At 35.9% G+C, this 17,377-nt stretch overlaps 1 protein-coding gene across 12 annotated transcripts in view; it reads right to left on the reverse strand.

Annotated features, from left to right (window-relative positions):
- RAPGEF6 (Rap guanine nucleotide exchange factor 6) overlaps nucleotides 1–17,377 on the reverse strand; it is a 191,063-nt gene that overhangs the window by 121,850 nt on the left and 51,836 nt on the right. For all 12 annotated transcript variants that reach the window (XM_011281969.4, XM_003980740.6, XM_045058670.1 and 9 more), the window contains one exon: nucleotides 974–1,117. In XM_011281969.4, coding sequence (XP_011280271.2) covers nucleotides 974–1,117 — 144 coding nt within the window. The remainder of the gene's footprint in view (nucleotides 1–973; nucleotides 1,118–17,377) is intronic.

Here is a 17,377-nt window from a genome sequence, read left to right on the forward strand (position 1 = left end):
GTAACTCTTTGTTGTTGGAAATAGAATGTATGGAATCAATGAAGTTAGGCAAACATGGCTAAATCCTTTGAGCTGTCTTAAATGTAACACTTATTCCACTATACAAAACTCCCTAAATAATCCTCCTTACTCCTAACATGGAAGGAAGCATTTCTGTTTCTGACAACCAAATGAATTAAACATACTCTCGGGAATTTTGCTGCAATCAATCTCTAGACTGTTTTTATATTTATATTTTATTTTTTGCAATCAATCTTTAGACTGTTTTCTTTGAAAACTGATAAAATACACCTGGATTTAGCCTTTCGTATATTATTCTTAATTCTTGATTCAAACACTTTTTAGTTTAAAATGAAGTTCTCTACAATTACAAAACTGAAGACTTCTGGAGAAACAGCTTATGTTTCTTGTGGTGTGACAAAAGCTAATTATTTCATCTGCTTCTCTTTTTTCAATATTTGCATGTGAAAACCTATCGCTAACACTTGCGCATGTTTCTGTACTAACACACAGTATTTGTATTTCTCTCATATCACAAGGGAAAAAGTGACATATTTTTCTTTCTTTACCTGTCTTACAGCTTATCAGGAAAAAAGCTCCCAACGAGTCTATTACCTGAGTTCTCAGCTAGAACTCTAATCTATATTCCATTCAGGCAATAAAAAGGCAAGAAAATCCACAAGTAAGTTCTAAAAAGATATGGTAAGAACTTTTTTTTTTTTTTTTTTTTTTTTTTTTTTTTTTTTTTTACATTATTTAAACAAAACCAAAAGTAAAGCAAAACTTCCACTGGTACATACAAGCATTTCTACCAAACTCAAGTGAGAAGTATTTTAACAAATGAAATACATTTATTTGTCTCAAAATTTTATCCATTAAGCCCAAAGTGATGCTATTATCAAAAATATATGTAAATTAAAGATACTATATAAAAATTAAGGAAAATCCATGAACTATTCCTATATATACTCACAGAAAGATAGCTGTTAATGTCCACGTCATCGGTAATGGTTTGGCGCTCTCCTTTATAATTAATTTTCCGAAACCTTCGTCGAGACTGTCTGGCAGGAATTTCTCTTTGTAGAATACTATCTTCATTATCTTTGGAATTTTCTACCTGAAACACATGTTCACATTCCTGATTAAATATCCAATTTTTCCATATTACTGACAGTCTATGGAGTCTTAACAGGCTCATAAGGAGGATTCATTTACTTCTTGCAAGAAACTGCCTCAAGAAAATAGTCTGTATAGGACAATGTTCATGAGTTAAAGATTAAAGATGACATTATAATAAAGATCTGTAGACCACAGTTTCCTTCCAGGAAATAGTCTCACTCACATAAACATATAACCTCTAAGTAAAGTCACTTACCAGAAATGACAGCTGTTAACTACACCTACACATTCAATAATTACTACCTCTGAGTTAATCCAATTATAAGCTGCCTGATTATACATTTATTTAGGGAACAATCATGGTTATGATTTCAGTGAAATACTAAACGGAAAAACAAAAATGTTATGAATTCTTCTTTGGTGTCCATCTTAATATATGACAACAGCCAAGAGTAAGGCTGGCATCTTTTTTTAAGATTTTATTTTTAAGTAATCTCTACCTCCAATGTGGTGCTCAAACTCACAACCTCAAGGTCAAGAGCTGCACACTCCACCGTCTGAGCCAGCCAGGCACCCCAAGTCTGGCATCTTTTAAGAAAGAAGTGAAAACTAATAATTACTGAGGCCTTAAAATGGGCCAGCATGCATAAACATACTACTGAGTTCACACAGCAGTCCTGTAAGCAAGTATTACTATCTCTAGTTTACAGATGAACAAAGTAAAATCCAAAGAGACTGATAACTTTCCACTCTCACATTGAAATACTCATTATTAAAGGTGAGTTGGTGGGGTGCCTGGGTGGCTAAGTCAGTTAAGTGTCTGACTTTGGCTCAGGTTATGATCTTGTGGTTCGTGAGTTCGAGCCCTGCATCGGGCTATGTGCTAACAGTTCAGAACTTGGAGCCTGCTGCAGATTCTGTGTCTCCCTCTCTCTCTCTGCTCCTCCCCCACTCACGCTCGCTCTCTCTCAAAAACAAATAAAAAAAAATTTAAAGGTGAGTTGGAATATAGGTCTGTCTCCAACACTTATGGTACTGATACAAGACCACATTGCCTGTCCAGTCAGACTAAACCATACTTCTTGAAATTATTTTTAAAAAGGCATAATGATGTTCTAAAGTAAATCATGTAATTAACTTCACATCACATACATAATAATTTCAGTTTCCCCCACAAGTTTTCCTTCAAATGTTCTATCCTTTGCTATTATCAAAAATTTCTAGTTACCCAAGTGTGAAAATTTCATGAAAAATCCTAATTTCCCTGCTTGTCTTCCGAATCTTATCTTCAATCATTTCTCAGAACTTCTCAATTTTTGTTTTAAGAAATTCCTCTCACACTGCCCTTTCTTTCAATGCCATTACCACCATTCATTTTTCAAGTCTTACTTCAGTCCTGAACTACAATATATAACAGTTGATCCTGATGCTTTAGTCCTGTTCCTCTCCAATTCCATCCTATATGGCCCAATAAATCCCCCAGATAAATCATCATGTCTCCTGTTCAATGGACCTCTAATAGTTACTAAATAAATTTTAAACTATTAAAACTGATATTCAAAAGCCACATATACTCCATCTCCAAAATATTTTTATTACTTTATCTTACACAAGTAGGCCTGGGAAAACTGCTTCTTTATTCTTCTCTCCACACACACAAAAATCCCTCTCACATAAAAGCTCTAATGAGATATGCAAAATTTCCTGATGATTTCTCAGAAAGAGTTGATGTCTGTCTGCTTCAGTTCAAAAGTAGTGGCCAAGTCAATGTGACTATTCACTGGTCCCTATTAGTAACTTATATTCAACTTCCTTAATTTGTGCTACCCTCCTCATTCTATCTTCACTTGCTGAAATACTACCAATCATTTAAGACACATTTCAATTACCATCTCTTCCATAACCAGAAAAAACATTCCTCTCCTCCAGATCATAATTAGTTTATTCTGTGTACACAACCTAGATTTCTCATTAAAAGGGCATGCTCTTAGGGCACCTGGGTGGCTCAGTAGGTTGAGTACCTGACTTTAGCTCAGATCATGATCTCACCTTTCGTGAGTTTGAGCCCCACGTCAGGCTCAGAGCCTGGAGCCTGCTTCAGATTCTGTGCCTCCCCCCTCCTTCTCCCCCTCCTCCACTTGCACTCTGTGTGTCTCTCTCAAAAATAAACAAACATTGGGGCGCCTGGGTGGCGCAGTCGGTTAAGCGTCCGACTTCAGCCAGGTCATGATCTCGCGGTCCGGGAGTTCGAGCCCCGCGTCAGGCTCTGGGCTGATGGCTCAGAGCCTGGAGCCTGTTTCCGATTCTGTGTCTCCCTCTCTCTCTGCCCCTCCCCCGTTCATGCTCTGTCTCTCTCTGTCCCAAAAATAAATAAATGTTGAAAAAAAAAATAAACAAACATTAAAAACAAATTATTTTTATAAAAAAAAAAAAAAAGGACATGCTCTCCAGCGCCTTCAGGCCTTTGCATATGCTGCTGTTCCTACTGCCACAAAGCCCATTACTCCTTTGCTAACATCTTGGCATCCTCCACATACTTCGTGACCCGGTTTAAACAGCCCTTCCTCTGCCCCAGAAAGCTGCTACCCTTTCTACAGCACTAAGCAGATTAACCATAATTATTACTAGATAAGCTCATCTAACAAGTTTCCTAAGACAGGAAATGTATTATATATTTATCTTTGTTTACTTAGCATTCAAAAAGTTTGCCAAACTGGGCAATACGTTAGATTCTTTCTCATCAGACATGTTAGATCCTTGGAAATACGTACTCAAGAAATATGAGGGTAGGCAGAATAAGTTACTATTCTGAACAGTAAAATCCAGAGACAGAGAAGAATAATAACCACCTCAACAACTAAAGAATTTTGAATAGGTAGCAATATATGCTACCTCCTTGAGATTCAATTTGCTCTTCTAAAAAATGATGGGAGAACTACCACAGAATCACTACACAATACTATGTACCAGAAACTTTAAGTTATATCATTTAAAGTTCACATGGCCCTATTACACAGCTACTCTTTCTGTTTTGATACATGGTACAGAGTCTCGTGAAACTTAAGTAATTCATACAGGTGGTTAAGGACTCAAAACCCATGTGTGACTACTAAAAAGTTCATCTCCTTCACACTGCCTTATCTCAAGGGATGAATTAGATCACCCACTTTAGGTGAAATTTCAATATCATATAACCCTTAAATCTTCCAATATCTACCAATTATTGAGCAATAGCAGAGATACACAATAAAGGCTTTTCAAAATATAAATAGTAAATTAAATCTAGGAAAGGAGTTTCTAAGCCTCAAAATTTCAAGTACCAAATGAAAAGCCACACAATATATGAAGGATTAAGTACCCTTAACAAATCTCCCTCCAAATACAACTGAAGTGTGAGATTAAAAAAAAATAAAAATAAAAAAATAAAAGCAAGCAAATGCATACCTCATGGCACAAAGGTAAGAAATCTAAAGGCCAACAAAAAAGTGAAAGCAAATACCAGGAGACAGGCTACCAGATTTCTCAACTCTAGAGACTAGACCCTCCACTTTGATGGCTGTAGGAAGTGAGAAAGTCAAGAAATAGAAAATCCACCAAAAATGGGAAATCCAACAGGAGACTTACTTGTGAAGCTCAACCCACTTACTTGAACCCTCACTGTTAGGGGTCTGGAGGAAAGGGCCCACTCTGCAGAGGAAGACAGTAAGAAAACTTGCTTGGCACTGAGAGAAGGGGGGAGCGGGGTGCAGGTGGAAAGCAACCAAACAAACAAAAAACATTTTCCCTAAGAATCTAAAACGTAAGTCATCCCTCATGCAGGTCTGTACTTTAAATCTGTTAATACCTTAACCATGTAAGTAAATTTAAAGGCATTCAGGACTGGTAATGTACATATGCAATGGGTAAAAACAAATCTAAAACCTCTTTGCAAGAATGCAACTTTAACCTAAACCTCAAAAACTTTGCACACCTAAAATTCAAGACATATGACCTCATGGACAAACATACTTTCTGCCTCAAAAAACAAGGGAAAAAAAACCCCAACTACAACAAAACCCCAACACGAGAACAAATAATAGACATGATGAACAATAACGGCCAGAAAAAGGACGACAGACTCATACTTGCAAAGACTCCCATGTATTTTAAGTATCAGAAAATATAAAGTTATAATAAAAAAAACCTTCAAACAGAAAGAAATTTGGAAATGAGCCAGAGATTATAAATAACAACTAAGAAGATAAGGCTTGACATGAACAAAGAAAAAAAAATTTCTCTCAAGTGCCCTTCCTCCCCAGTGCCAGGCTAGCAAACAATGAGGAATAAGCAAAAGCAGTGTTCATTTATGAAAAGGATCACAAAATGGAGAGCCTGTATGAAACATAAGAGCAGAAGAAAGGCCTAAACCTGGGGGGTGGAACAAGAACACTTAGAAAAATCTTCCAAGAAACCAATCCCAATGCTAACCACAAAGTGAAACTAGAGGAATTTGAAAGCATTAGTGAATTAAAGGTAACTGTAATAATAAAAAAATCCAAACTTAGCTCAACTCTAGCAGAAGAAGAGGTGTGGCAGGCTTAAACACTATCTATCCTAAGTCTCTATTACCTTACACACAATGTGTATCATTAAATCCAAAATAATGAGTCATATAAAAATAAAAAGGGTAAAGAAACAAACAGCAAAAACAAACAAAAATCTAATACACTGCTACAAGACAAAGCAAACAATAGAGCAATCCATGAAAATCAGACATGACCCAGATACGGAAACTATCAGAGAATTTAAAGCAACTATGAATGATATAATAAAGGTAGAAAGGTAGACAATATGAACAGATAAAAAATTTCAGCAGAAATAAAATCATAGAGTAAAATTACAATGTGAGAAACAAAAAACATGGTACTAAAGAGGAAAAAGATGTTATGCAACTGAATTAAGAAGTAGTGAACTTAAAAGACAAAAAAAATTACCCAAACTGAAATACAGAAAAAAAAAAAAAGAGAGAGAGCAAAAAAAGAAAGATGAGGAAAGTAAACAGTGTACTGAAATGTAACTAAAAAAAGTATTAGGAAACTGGGAAGATAAGGCCAAAAGAAATCATACAGGATGCAGTATAAAGTCAGGATGAGATTAAAAAAAAAAAAAATGGAAATCACAGAAGATAGATAGGCTGAAAAAATTTAACCTATACTTAAAGTTCAAGAAGGAGATGACAGAAGAACAAGATCATATCCAAAAAAAAAATGAAACTTTGATTAAAACAAAAACAAAACCCAAAGAGGTCTAACAAATCCCAAGCAGGATAACTGAAAAATACAAATACAAATTCATACAGCAATGATAAAAAGACTTTTAACACAGCCAGAAGGAAAATGATGATCCTCTATAAAGGAAGGTCAACTAGATTAGTAACTGACTTCTCAAAAAAAAAAAAAAAAAAGTGACTATAAAAAAAAATGGGACTATATTGACTGCTGAGAAAAAAAAGGATTCTCCTCACCAAATTGCATTCATGGCACAACAATACTCATGAATGCAAACACAGTTTTGATGCTGACACTTCATAGTCAAACTTTAGACTTCTTCTTAGTATCTATGATTTTGTACAACTCTTTCACACTGGAAAAAAACTGATTACTAATGACGTTTATTTATATGTATATTAGTAACTACACTATATTAACAATAAGCTACAAGTTTCAATTATGTCCAAATATATCTTAAAAAAAATTTTTTTTTAATGTTTATTTATTTTTGAGAGTCAGAGTGAGAGCAGGGGAGGGGCAGAAAGAGAGGGAGACACAGAATCTGAAGCAGGCTCCAGACTCTGAGCTGTCAGCAGAACCGGAAGCAGAGCTTGAATTCACAAACCACGAGATCATGACGAGACCTGAAGTTGGACACTTAACCGACTGAGCCACCCAGGCACCCCAAATAAATGTATCTTAAGGTGCAGAATTTCCTTTCATAATATACATATACATGTTACCTATCCATATATAACAGCTTTAACAATATCAATATTACCACCAACATCCTGGTACTACATAGTCTTGTTTCCTAATGATTTATGCATATACGTAATAATAGTAATTACATGCTATCACATAAATGTAATACATGTTTATGTATGTCTAATAATGTATGTATCTATACACACACACAAAATTTTTAACATTGCCATTACTACTGAAAATAAGACTACTGGCCCTTTCTGTCCTTATGACTTATCCCATTAGAAATGCAGACAAGGGGCACCTGGGTGGCTCAGTCATTTAAGCAATGACTCCTGATTTTGGCTCAGGTCATGATCTAGCAGTGGCGAGAGTGAGCTCTGTGTTGGATTCTGTGCTGGGTGTGGAGCCTACTTGAGATTCTCTCTCTCCCTCTTTCACTGACTCTCCCCGGCTTGCACTCCTGTGCTGCTTTCTCCAAAAAAAAACAAAACAAAACAAAAAAAAAAACAAAAAAAAAACCACACAGACAAAATACTGCCTTTTAAAGCCACTAGAAACAATAAATCTTGGTAGAATTATACCAACAATTTTACATATATGAAATTCACCTGTTTTGTTTTTGATTAAAGATTACATTTTTTCCCTCCTTTATGAATTATTTTAAGTATATAAAAATCTTTGTATGGCTGAACTAATGAGGTCAGTCTTCTTTCTCAGGTTTCTTCTAGCTCTTCTTTTTTATCCTTCCACATGTATTTTTGACAAAATCACCACCATACCTGATGTATTTTTCAGCGGGATCTCATCAAATTTGCAAGGTATCCAAAGGAAAATTAATAATTTTATGATAGGAACTCACTATTTAAGAACATGGTTATCTCATTTTTTTCAAATTTCTTAATTTATAGCAAAGTATTTTTAAATTTTTTTGAAGTTTTTATTTGTTTTTGAGAGAGACAGAGAGAGAGCAGCACAAGCTGGGGAGGGACTGAGTGAGAGGCAGACACAGAATCAGAAGCAGGCTACAGGCTCCCAGCCGCCAGCACAGAGCCCAACACGGGGCTCGAACCCATGAACCATGAGATCATGAACCCGATTGAAGTCAGATGCTTAACTGACTGAGCCACCTAGGCGACCCTAGAGCAAAGTATTTTTAAGTCAATGTATTCTTCTCTTATGTGATATGTATGTGTATGTGTGTATAAAACAGGTCAACTGCTTCATCTCCCTAAAAAAATCTGCTGGGATTCTGATGGGGATTGAACTCAATTTTACAGGAATTTAGGCAATATTCCTTTCTCAAAAATTCTCACTCTCTTGATTTAGATCTAAAGATTTCAAAATTATTTATGATTTATATATATGTTTCCTACAACTTTTTTTAGATCTATTCTAATGTATATGTATATAAAGATTTCAAAATTATTTATGGTTTATATACATGTTTCCTACAACTTTTTTTAGATCTATTCTAATGTATAAGGACTTCTTGATGTTTACAACTGGTATGTTCACTAAATTACATTTTTCTAAATACCTGTTTCTCATAAATATAAATACAATTAATTTCTGTATATGAATAAGCATCCTGTGACTGTGCTAAAATCACTTATTAATTCTAAAAGCTTATGTGTATATATTTTTTTATTTCCTACATACAAATCATTTCATCTGTTAAGGACAGTTCTATATTTTCTTTCCCAATCTATCCTCCTTCCCTTCCCTAAATTCACCTAAGCACTTCTTAGCCAGGGATTTTAGTAATGCTGAGCTTTCCATATATTCCCAAATTCCAGGATAAAATTTTCAATATTTACTGTATTAACACAAATACCTTTAATAAGGTTATGAAAGTTTCCTTCTTTTCCTAATTTGCTAAAAGTTTCAAAAATCATAAATGGGTTTTGAGTACTACCAAATGCTTATTCTGTATCTAGACAGATGATCATATGACTCTTTAATTACATTACTCTAATTTTCAAATATACACATACCTCAGAGATATTGCAGGTTTGGTACCAGGCTACTTTAATAAAGCAAATATTGCAATAAAGTCAAATAAAAAAATTCACTTCCCAATGCATAACTTCTGTTTATAAAACACTGTTGTTTAGTAAGTGTGCAACAGCATTATGTCTGAAAAACAAAGTACATTCCTTAATTAAAAAATACTTTGATAAAAAATGATAACCATCCTCTAAGCTTTCAGTGAGCTGTAACCACTGATCATAGATCACTGTAACAAATATAATAATGAAAAAGTCTGAAATACTGCAAAAAATTACCAAGCAGGGATAAAAAGACACAGAGGTGAGCAAATGCTGTTTTAAAATGGCATCAAAAGAATAGCTCACCAAGGGTTCCACAAACTTTTAATTTGTAAAAACACTGTATTTGAGAAGCACAATAAAGCAAACTGCAATAAAACAAAGTACCACCTGCTAATTCAATCAAGCTTGCAACTCTGGAAATAAATTCAACATAATCGTGATAGTTTATCCTATGTACCACTGGGATTTGATTCTCTAATAGTTTAGAAATTTTAGATTTTTCATTAAAATAAACAAACAAGCTGAGGTGCCTGGATGGCTCAGTTGGTTAAATGTCCAACTCTTGATTTTGGATGAGGTCATGATCTCAGGGTTTGTGAGTCCAAGTCCTGTGTTGAGCTCTGAGCTGATAGCACAGAGCCTGCTTGGGATTCTCTCTCCCCCTCCCCTGCTCATAGGCTCGCTTGCTTGCTCACTAGCTCTCTCTCAAAATAAACATTAAAAAACAAAAAAAACCCCACTAACCTGTGATAGTGCCTTTCTGTGATATGATGTACTTGTCAGGTTTTGCTATCACAATCAAACTGGGCTCTCACACACTACTTATATGTCAATAAAAATAAAATTAAACTGGATGCATTAAAAAAAGGCAATTAGCCTTTCTCTTTCAAGACTTTTTGTATTCTTTCTTATTTCAATGTTGGAGAAACTTCACCAGTGAAACAATGTGGGTGGATATTTCCAAATGAAAAGGTCTGTTAATTACAGATTCACTTTCTTCCTATAATGGATCATGAAGCTTTTCTGTGTGTATGCATGCATGAGCTTGTTTTGGTAAGCTGTATTTTTCAAGGAATTTGATGATCTAAAATTTAAAATTTAAGTTTTAAACAATACTTTTTATTTCTATCTTACAATGTGAGTGCATGAGCACGGGAAACAGGAGCAGAAGGAGGGAGGGGGGGAGGAGGGAGGGAGAGGGAGAGAGACAAAGAGAATCCCATGACCCTGGAAATGTGACCTGAAATGAAATCAAGAGTTGGATGCTCAGGGGCGCCTGGGTGGCTCAGTCGGTGAAGCGGCCGACTTCGGCTCAGGTCATGATCTCGCAGCCCGTGAGTTCAAGCCCCGCGTCGGGCTCTGTGCTGACAGCTCGGAGCCCGGAGCCTGTTTCAGATTCTGTGTCTCCCTCTCTCTGGCCCTCCCCCGTTCATGCTCTGTCTCTCTCTGTCTCAAAAATAAATAAACGTTAAAAAAAAAAAAAAAAGAGTTGGATGCTCAACCGATTGAGCCACCCAGGTGCCTGATATTAAGCTATGCAACATGTTTTGTTCTTGACTACTTTTGACAAAGGTTTATCAAATTTATTACTCTGTTCTGAGAAACAACTTTTACTTGTATTGATTCTCTTTAAGTCTGATTTACATGTCACTGATTTTTTAATTTATCTTGTTTCTTGGCTTCTAATTTCTGTAGGTATAGTTTGCTGCTCTCTAATTTCTTGATGTGGATGCTTCATTGAGTCTCAGCCCTTCCTTACAGCATTAAGGCTTAAATTTCTCAGCTAAGATGCAAGACGAATTTCATACATTTTGATATATCATCTTCATTCAGCTCCAAATATTTTCTCATTTTCATAGTGACTCTCTGACAAGTGATTTAAAGTATATTCCTGGGGGTGCCTGGGTAGCTCAGTTAGGCATCAGACTTCAGCTCAGGTCATGATATTGCGGTCCATGGGTTCGAGCCCCAAGTTGGGTTCTGGGCTGACAGCTCAGAGCCTGGAGCCTGCTTTGGATTCTGTCTCTCTCTGTCTCTCTGCCTCCCCTCCTCACACTCTGTCTCTCAAAAATAAATAAACGTTAAAAAAATAATAAAATAAAGTATACTCCTGAATTTCACAAGTTGCATTTTGTTCTAGTTGTTTTTGTAATTGGTTTTTAGATTAATTCCATGGTGGTCAAAAAACAAACTAAAAATTAAATTCTTTCCTGAGATTTATGTTCCAGAGGATAGCCACATTTAAAAATAATCCATGTGCACTTGAAAAGTAGATGCATTCTGTTATTAATGTGTGTAATGTTCTCTATAGAACTATTGGGCAGAAGTTCAAATCCTCAAAATCCTTACTGATTCCTCATGCTTGCTTTATCACTTTTAGAGGGATGTTTAAATCTCTCACTATCCTTGTGGATTTGTCAAGTTTTCTTTTTACTGATGACCACTTTTTATATATCTTATAGCTGTGTAAATTAGGGATGTAAAAATCTAGGAGTGTTTAACCTTGATACATGTTTATCATTAGGAAATACTGTTTTTGCATTAAATAATGCTTCTTGCCTTAAAGTACACTTCGAGGATTGGAGACACACCAGCTCTTTCGGTTAATGCTTTTAAGACACAACTTCTTCCATATAATTGTTTAACCCTTGCTCTTTTTTTTTCCTCCTCCACTAATTCTCAGCCAGAAGACTGAGAAGTTCTGTTTCTTCTCAAACTTTATATTTACACTGCTATTTTTTTCAAGTGGCATATAATTGTTTTAAAATTTTTAATCTGGGGCACCTGGGTGGCTTAGTTAGTTAAGGGTCTAACTCTTCATTCTGGCTCAGGTCATGAACTCACAGTTCCTGAGTTTGAGCCCTGCCTTGGGCTCTGCAATCACAGCATGGAGCCTACTTGGGATTCTCTATCTCCCACTCTCCGTCCTGCCCCCACTCACGTGCACGCACGCTCTCTCTCTCTCTCTCTCTCTCTCTAAATAAACTTAAAAAAATTAATCTGATAATTGCTTTTTTACTGGAATACTTATTTCATTTACATTTATTGTAATTTCTGATATACTTGAAGGGAAATCTAACATCTTATGTTCTTTGATCCTATTATGTTGTTTCTTCTCTCCTGTGTTTTATTTTCATTTATTATTCCATTTCTTTTTTTTTTTTTTTAAGTAGGTTTCATGCCTAACACAGAGCCCAATGTGGGGCCTGAACTCACAACCCTGAGATCAAGACCCAAGCTGAGATCAACAGCTGGATGCATAAGCAAGTGGCCACCCAGGTGCCCTCCAATTCTCCTCCTATTAATTGTAAGCTGTATATTTAGATGACATATATGCTTGACTTATTAAAATCCACTATTAGTATATTTACCACTTTCTAGAAAATGCAAACATCTTAGTATTCTTCACTCCATCCCTCCTTTTCTTATGTCGTGTGTTTAATGTGGAAAAGACACTTAAAACTGGTTTCTGTAGTCAGTACACATATAAATTCTTTACACTGCCCTTATTTCTTTCTACCTATCTATGCTTCCATCTGTGATTCCCTCTTGCCTGAAAAACTCCCAGTTAGTAAACTGAGTGCCTGTCTACAGATGAAAATGTTCTTAGCTTTTGTTGGAAAATTGTTCAATCCTTAACAAACGTACCTTAAATTTTTGCTGTCAGTAGGTGTTTTACCAGTTGTGGTGGTTTAAAAGTAATGTATTTTCTTTTTATAACTCTGTTCTTGGTTTCCGGTTTTATTGTAATGTGCTTATGCCAAAGTTTCTTTGTATTTATCCTGCCTTGAGATTGTAGAGTTCTAAAATCTGTGAGTTGATTTCTTTTGATAGTTTTGGAAAATTCTCAGCCATTCTCTCTTCCATTACTTCTGTCATGTTTTCCTTCTATGAATCCAATTACTCATGTAAGACCTTTTCTATTGTCTCCTACACTCCATCATGTATTTTTAAAGTTTTTTCTTCAACTGTTCATTTTCTTCCTGCTTATAATTCAGTTCCCTAACCCACTACTCAGCCAAGTTTTATCTTCTGTAAAACTCACCTACTGAGTTATTTTCATTTATAGATGTTTCTAGTTGTAGAAGTTGGAATTCATTCTTTCATTTTACAGTTTCTAACCTTCTAAAACTCTCCACTAAATCCTTGTAATACCCATCAGCTGTTTTAAAATCTGCATGTTACCTCTGATATTTGGATCTCCTGTGAATTTATTCCTTCTGCCCATTTTCCCTCTGGTTTCTCTATACTTTTTTGATGTACTCCACGGAGACTTTACCTATTTCATCAACTGTCAAATTGTTTCCCAAAGACAGTGCATCACTTTCTATTTCTACCAGCGATGTATGAGTGCTTGAATTTCTCTACACCCTTGCCAACTTATTATGGTCCACCTGTTCTCTTACTGTTCTTTTACTATCTGTGGGGAAACAAAGTCTTCCCTGAGCCTCTTGTGCTTCCACACATTTTGCTGCATTGGCCAAGAATGCAGAGTCCTAACCACTCATTAACTGGGCCATTTCTCAGAGCTGTGCTTGTAGTTAGCAATCCTGAAGGATGAGATAATGTTTCCTGCTGGGGGGAAAAAAAAAAAAAAAGCAGGCTGCTCACTATAAAAGCAGTCATCCCCCAAGCTCAGTGATTCTCAGTTGCGATGCAAACCTACTATGTGTGTGGCATCAGTATAGGCCACCCAGCATTGCCTCTGTGGGACCTGGGAAGCTAGAGGAATCTAGAGAAATATGCTAATGATATGCTGCTTGCTAAACTACAAGTAAAAAAGTTCTCTGTTTCTGACCCACAAGTCTTAAGTCTTCTGCCAACATATATGAAATAAGTAAACTACCAGATTACATAGTAATCAAATCCCACACGTGATAACTATCTAGTTTAGCATTTTTATTGCTATTTTAACACCCATTTTTATGCAATCAATAACATCAATAAAGCTTATTCTTTTTCCTATTTCACTCTCCCTTTTCCTTCATTTGTATTATTTCTATTCTATCACAACATATAAAACTGTAGTGTTTCCCTCACATCTCTACCTGTGTTTTAGTCTTACCAGTACATTTATATACTTTAAACATTCATCTTTGTTTCTTTTACTGAGGTTTTCCCAGTTATTTCTCAGGTGGATTAAATATCCTCTAGCAGATTCCTTAAAAACAGCTCATGGGTGTGTTCCCTAAGTTCTTCTATGTTGAAAACTGTTTTCCCCTAACCCTGATAAAGATAGTGTGGCTGATATAAAATCATTAGTTCATACTTTCTTTTTAATTTTATTTACTTTTCTTATTAATGTCTGAATACTTCTATTTAGTTGTGTGTGTGTGTGTATGTGTGTGAGAGAGACAGACAGACAGACAGAGAGAGAGAATCTGAAGCAGGCTCCAGGCTCCCTGCCCAAGAGAGAGAGATGAGAGAGACGAGAGAGAGAGAAAGAAAGAGAGACAGAATCCGAAGCAGGCTCCAGGCGAGAGAGAGAGAGAGAGAGAGAGAGAGAGAGAGAGAGAGAGAGAGAGAGAGAGAGAGACAGAGAGAGAGACAGAGAGAGAGAGAGACAGAATCCGAAGCAGGCTGAAGGCTCCCTGCCCAATGCAGGGCTCAAACCCACGAACTATGAGATCATGACCTGAGCTGGAGTCGGATGCTAACTGCCTGAGCCACCCAGGCACCCCTATACTTCCTTTTTTTTAAATGCTGCTGTACTGTCCCTTGTTTTGATTGTCCCAGTGGTATTTTAAATATTTGAATCAGTTCAATTTGTTTGCCTTTGAAAGTTATGTGAGGTTTTTAACTGTAAGCTTCAAGGATTTTTTCTTTGAAATCAAATAGTTTTATCAGGAAATGTCCTGGAAATGGTAGTTATGGGCTCATTTCCCCAGTTCCCAGCAGACCCTTTACATGTATAGATCTGAATCTTTTTTAATTTCTAAAGAATTTTCATTAAGTATTGTTTTAAATATAGTTGCTTTCCATGGATTTCTCTGTCTTGGAAGTGTTAAAATTATGAACATTATCCCTTCATTGCCTAACTTGAATTTTCACTATTTTCTCTGACACTTGTTCTATTCCAGCTTTGAGATACAATTCACATGTAAGATTGTTTAAATTCAGGGGTGCCTGGGTGGCATAGCTGGTTAAGCATCCGACTCTCATCCTGGCTCAGATCATGATCCCACAGTCCGTGGGTTCAAGCCCCGCATCAGGCTCTTCGCTGATGGTGTGGAGCCTGCTTGGGATTCTCTCTCTTCTTCTCTCTGCCCCTCCCCTGCTTGTGCTCGCTCTCTCTCAAAATAAATATATAAGCTTAATAAAAAAAAAATTAAGATTGTGTAAATTTAAGGTATACAATGTGCTGACTCAACACATTTATATGCGGAATGATTTATCATCATTGCCTTAGCTAACACCTCCATCACATAACTACCATTTCGTTTCTGGGGTGACAAAGTTTAAGATCTGCTCTCTCAGCAGCTTTCAAGTACATTAATACTTCTGACACCTTGTACTTCATTCTTTTTGTCATTTTCATTTAGTTTTTCCTTTTTTTTTTTTTTTAAGTATAGTTGACACACAAGGTTAGTTTCAGGTGCACAACACAGTCATTTGACAAGTTTATACATTATGCTATGCTCAGAGCTACCATCTGTCACCATACACATTATTACAATATCATTGACTACATTCCTTTCATTCCCATGACTTACTCATTTCATAACTGGAAGCCTCCATCTCACACTCCCCTCCTTCACCCATTTTATCCACCTCCCACCCAGCTTCCCCTCTGGCAACCATCAGTCTGTTCTCCATATTAATAGGTCTGATTCTGCTTTTTCTTGTTTTTTTTTTTTTTTAACATTCCACATAGGTGAAATATGTTATTTGTCTTTTTCAGTCTGACTTATTTCCTTAAGCATAATATCCTCTAGGACCTTCCATGTTATCACAAATGTCAAGATCTCATTCTTTTTATGGCTGAGTAATATTCCATTGCATATATACCATATCTTCCTTATCTATTTGCCTATAGACACTTAGGTTGCTTCCAATTCTTGGGTACTGTAAATAGTGATGCAATAAACACAGGAGTGAATGTATCTTTTCAAACTAATGTTTTTGTTTTCTTTGCGGAAAAACCGACCAGTGGAGTTACTGGATCATATGGTACTACTTTTTAAAAATTTCTGAGGAACCTCCATGCTATTCTTCACACTGGCTGTAACAATTTACATTCCGACCAACAGTGTGTGAGGATTCCTTTTCTCTACATCCTCACTAACCTTTATTTCTTGCCTTTTTTGATAGGTATAACATGATATCTCACTGTAATTTTGATATGCTCAATGTACCTTATTAAACTTTCATTTGAGTGTATTCTCCCTGAGGCATCCTTAATTTGTTTCTAAAATAATTTTTTCCTATATCTTCAATTCCTTTACTGATTTTATACTCTTTGATTCTATTTTTCTTCTCATTTTCTTTTCTTGGTTTTTGAATTCCTGATTTTACGTTTTTAAAAAGTGTCCTCGAATGCTTGACTGAATATGTTTATCTCTAAAGTATGGTCAATTTTCATCTGCATGGTTTTTTTCCTAGAATGGGGATAATTGGTATGTAATGAATCTGTTTCTCATTTTTTTGTAATAACTATATGCATTTATTCACCTTCCCTTTTTATCTTTTTGTGATACTGGAATGTTTTACAAGATTCCTAGTTTAATACGAAATTATCAAACACTTTGAGGTCCAGGTATTTTAGGATACTTTTTCCTTTTGTTTTGCAGGGTGGGAGGTGGGGAAAGGCATCATAAGACTGTAATTTTGTGTTCCCTTTGTCTTGCAGAAACCTAAAATTTCCCAATGTGTTACTTTCTTCTTTAGCACTTAAATACCTTTGTCTTAACCCTGAAGATACACACTTAGAAGACGACTTTAGCAAATCATTTCATTTTAAATGACTTCCCTGTAATCCGTGTTCTGATCTATGACACACACACACACACACAATTTTACATTTTGTGTGGAGTTAGTCCTTCTGGCAGTGCAGGTTAACCTTAGTCCACTTGTTAGCTTCCATCTTGTGTGTTTTCTGCAAATCTGCTTGGTTGGCCTTTGCTCACCACAAAGCCTTGGATGGCTGAGGGTTGGGAAAAGACATAGAGTGGGAGAGATAACATGCTGAGAATTGGTGGGTTTTCTCCTTTTACTTACTATTACTTTTAAAATTTGTCATTCTCTGCT

Source organism: Felis catus, chromosome A1 (genome assembly GCF_018350175.1).
Source record: "Felis catus isolate Fca126 chromosome A1, F.catus_Fca126_mat1.0, whole genome shotgun sequence".
Taxonomy (NCBI): Eukaryota; Metazoa; Chordata; class Mammalia; order Carnivora; family Felidae; genus Felis; species Felis catus.